General features: G+C 42.9%; 1 protein-coding gene across 1 annotated transcript in view; it reads left to right on the plus strand.

Moving 5' to 3' along the window:
* LOC104277849 (transcription factor COE3) overlaps window positions 1-2,500 on the plus strand; it is a gene marked incomplete at its 3' end in the record, with an annotated part of 106,236 nt that overhangs the window by 80,070 nt on the left and 23,666 nt on the right. The window contains exon 6 of the mRNA XM_009874624.1: window positions 52-178. Coding sequence (XP_009872926.1) covers window positions 52-178 — 127 coding nt within the window. The remainder of the gene's footprint in view (window positions 1-51; window positions 179-2,500) is intronic.

Consider the following 2,500-nt stretch of genomic DNA (forward strand, 5'->3'; position numbering starts at 1 on the left):
ATCAGTCTTATTGATGATTTAAGGTACGTTTTTCTGTACGTTTTTTTATAGCTGATAACACCGCACGCCATCAGAGTTCAAACACCGCCACGGCACATTCCAGGAGTTGTTGAAGTAACTCTCTCCTACAAATCCAAACAGTTCTGCAAAGGTGCTCCCGGCCGATTCGTCTACACTGGTAAGTCCACAGTTTCCTTACTCCTCTCGGGGTAGCAACTCCCAGTTGCAACACAAGCGGTGCAAAGCAGGAACGTTACCGGTGCTGCCAAAAACTTGGGATGTGTCTTGAAGGAATTGTAACCGGTGGTAGCTGGATCTCAGAATACCTGCTTGGACGGGCACGCAGAAGCTCTGGTGCCTTTCCAGTTCTCTTGGGTCTTAAAAATATCTCGATGTCTCACGGGATCAAGCTCCCTCACAAGATGCCTGTTACTTCCTGTTTTCATTCTGGCCAGAAATAGATTAACAACAGTATTTCCTAGTCGGCTCCAGCCAGAAAAAAGGAGTTAAGGAGTATTCGGTGATGAAAAATATTTTTCAGACTACCTATCCAAACCTCTTGAACTTCTCTAAAGGTTCAGGAGAAGTTTTAGGCACCGGTTCAAGTCACTATTGGTGGATCCAAATAACTTTATCCAACCTTATTCGCAATCTGGCTCTAAAAATTCTTTCAGACCTGGAACTTGGGACACAATCTCACGAGCCTGGGGATGATTTATTCATGCCAATTCTTTTAAATACATTTGATTCTAATTTATGAGAGTGCAGGAAAAAGTCGGAACTTTGTGGTTTCCAGTGGTTATAATACGAAAATTCTTACTTTGGGATGAAGTATTGCTGGCTCTTTATCTCAAATGTGTATTACAGTTTTTTTGGCATTTAACAATGAATTTAACTGAGGTGCTGGGAGGGAAAAGGGAGAAATAGCAATTTAATTTACTGTACTTTTGGATGAGGATTCTAGGTAATAAATTTGATCTGATGAATCAATCTCTCTTTTGAAAACAAAGAGCCTTTAACTGTTTACTTGACAGACTGCAGGGATTCAGGGAGAGTTCTTGCTGCTTATTGGGTAGATAATGCAGATTGCAGATGATGCGCAGATGATGTGCATCTTGATGAATATTTTCCCACTAGACTGCAACTGTTTCTATCTATTAATTTAAATCTAATGGGAAAAGTGTGTTCCTGGGTAGTTTTAAGCCAGGATTTTTGAAATGGTTAACACATTGTGGGGGTGTTTTTCCATCTGCCTGAGATCTATCACTGGAATGAACTTTTAGGAGAAGGTAGAGTGTGAGATCCCGTCTTCCATCCATCCCCAAAGAAATCACAACCTGAGCAAAACCAATGCTCGCCTTCACACCCGGGTGCCTCGCTTCTGGCTGAAAAGGAGGAGGATATCTGCATTTTCTTGAGCTTTTCGATTGGGTTTTTACTGGAGTTACTGAATGGGATGGTAGTGACTGGGTGCTTTTTTGTGCTTACATCATCTCTGGAAATCATAGAATCATAGAATCATAGAATCGTATCATAGAATCAAATTGGACATTGTTTTGTTGTCTGCTGTGAAGGTGGTAACTGAAGGGGGGATGTGTCCAGTCACGGGTACAGGCTTAGAAATGAACGCAGTCCATGCAAAGCTATGGCACAGCATCCTGACGGGCATGACTGGCTGAGATAAGTGTTCGTTGAAATAAAAAATGAATGAATTGGAAGCCTCAGACTAAGTTCCAGATAGTTGTGCTGCTGCGAGCTGGTGCGGTTCCACGGCACAGAGGGAAGCGCTGCAGATTTGAACCAGATGACGGTCTGGCTCTCCATGTGCAGTCCTGGAATTTTGAATTGCCTGATAGTAATGTCTCGAGCTGATTACCTAGGTGCGGGTTTTACAAATTTGGCAGATTTTGCTGTTTTGCACTTCTTTCTAATGTGCAAATGCAAATATGTATGAAACTATAAGGAAAAGCCAGTCGTTTCTTCTTTCCTGGAGTTGCTTTCTGTCTTTATCGCTAAGTAGAGATGTTTAAAAGAGGCCTGAAAACATCAGGAGTTTATCCCGCTGGAATTAAATTGTAATAAAGTTACATCACTAACAGCACTCAAATGGGAATATGTATTTAAAACACCTTTTGCGGGAAACAAAAGAATATAAACAAGAACACAAAGAGATAAAGCCAACGCCTGCCTGACCGAGAAACATCTGCCTGCTCTGCTTTATCCTGAAGTGATAGGGTGGCTGAGATAGTCTTTGGAAACTCCAGCTGCCATTAAGAGCGAGGCCAAGCCTCACTGTATTTCAGAAAAAAAAAACCCCAAAAATGATGCAACCCTGGAGGAGGGAGGGGCTGAATCCCCAGGGCATCTGTTTCCCATCAGTGTCCCACCACGCTTGCAGCCCGGCTTGGCACTCTAACATTTAACCTTCCCAGCGTGAGGCAGACCGTAGGGCAACGAGGCTGCGGCGTAATGAAACAAGAGTGTAGTGTGGTTGCACAAA

This window comes from Apaloderma vittatum, unplaced genomic scaffold (assembly GCF_000703405.1).
Source record: "Apaloderma vittatum isolate BGI_N311 unplaced genomic scaffold, ASM70340v1 scaffold2928, whole genome shotgun sequence".
Lineage (NCBI taxonomy): Eukaryota > Metazoa > Chordata > Aves > Trogoniformes > Trogonidae > Apaloderma > Apaloderma vittatum.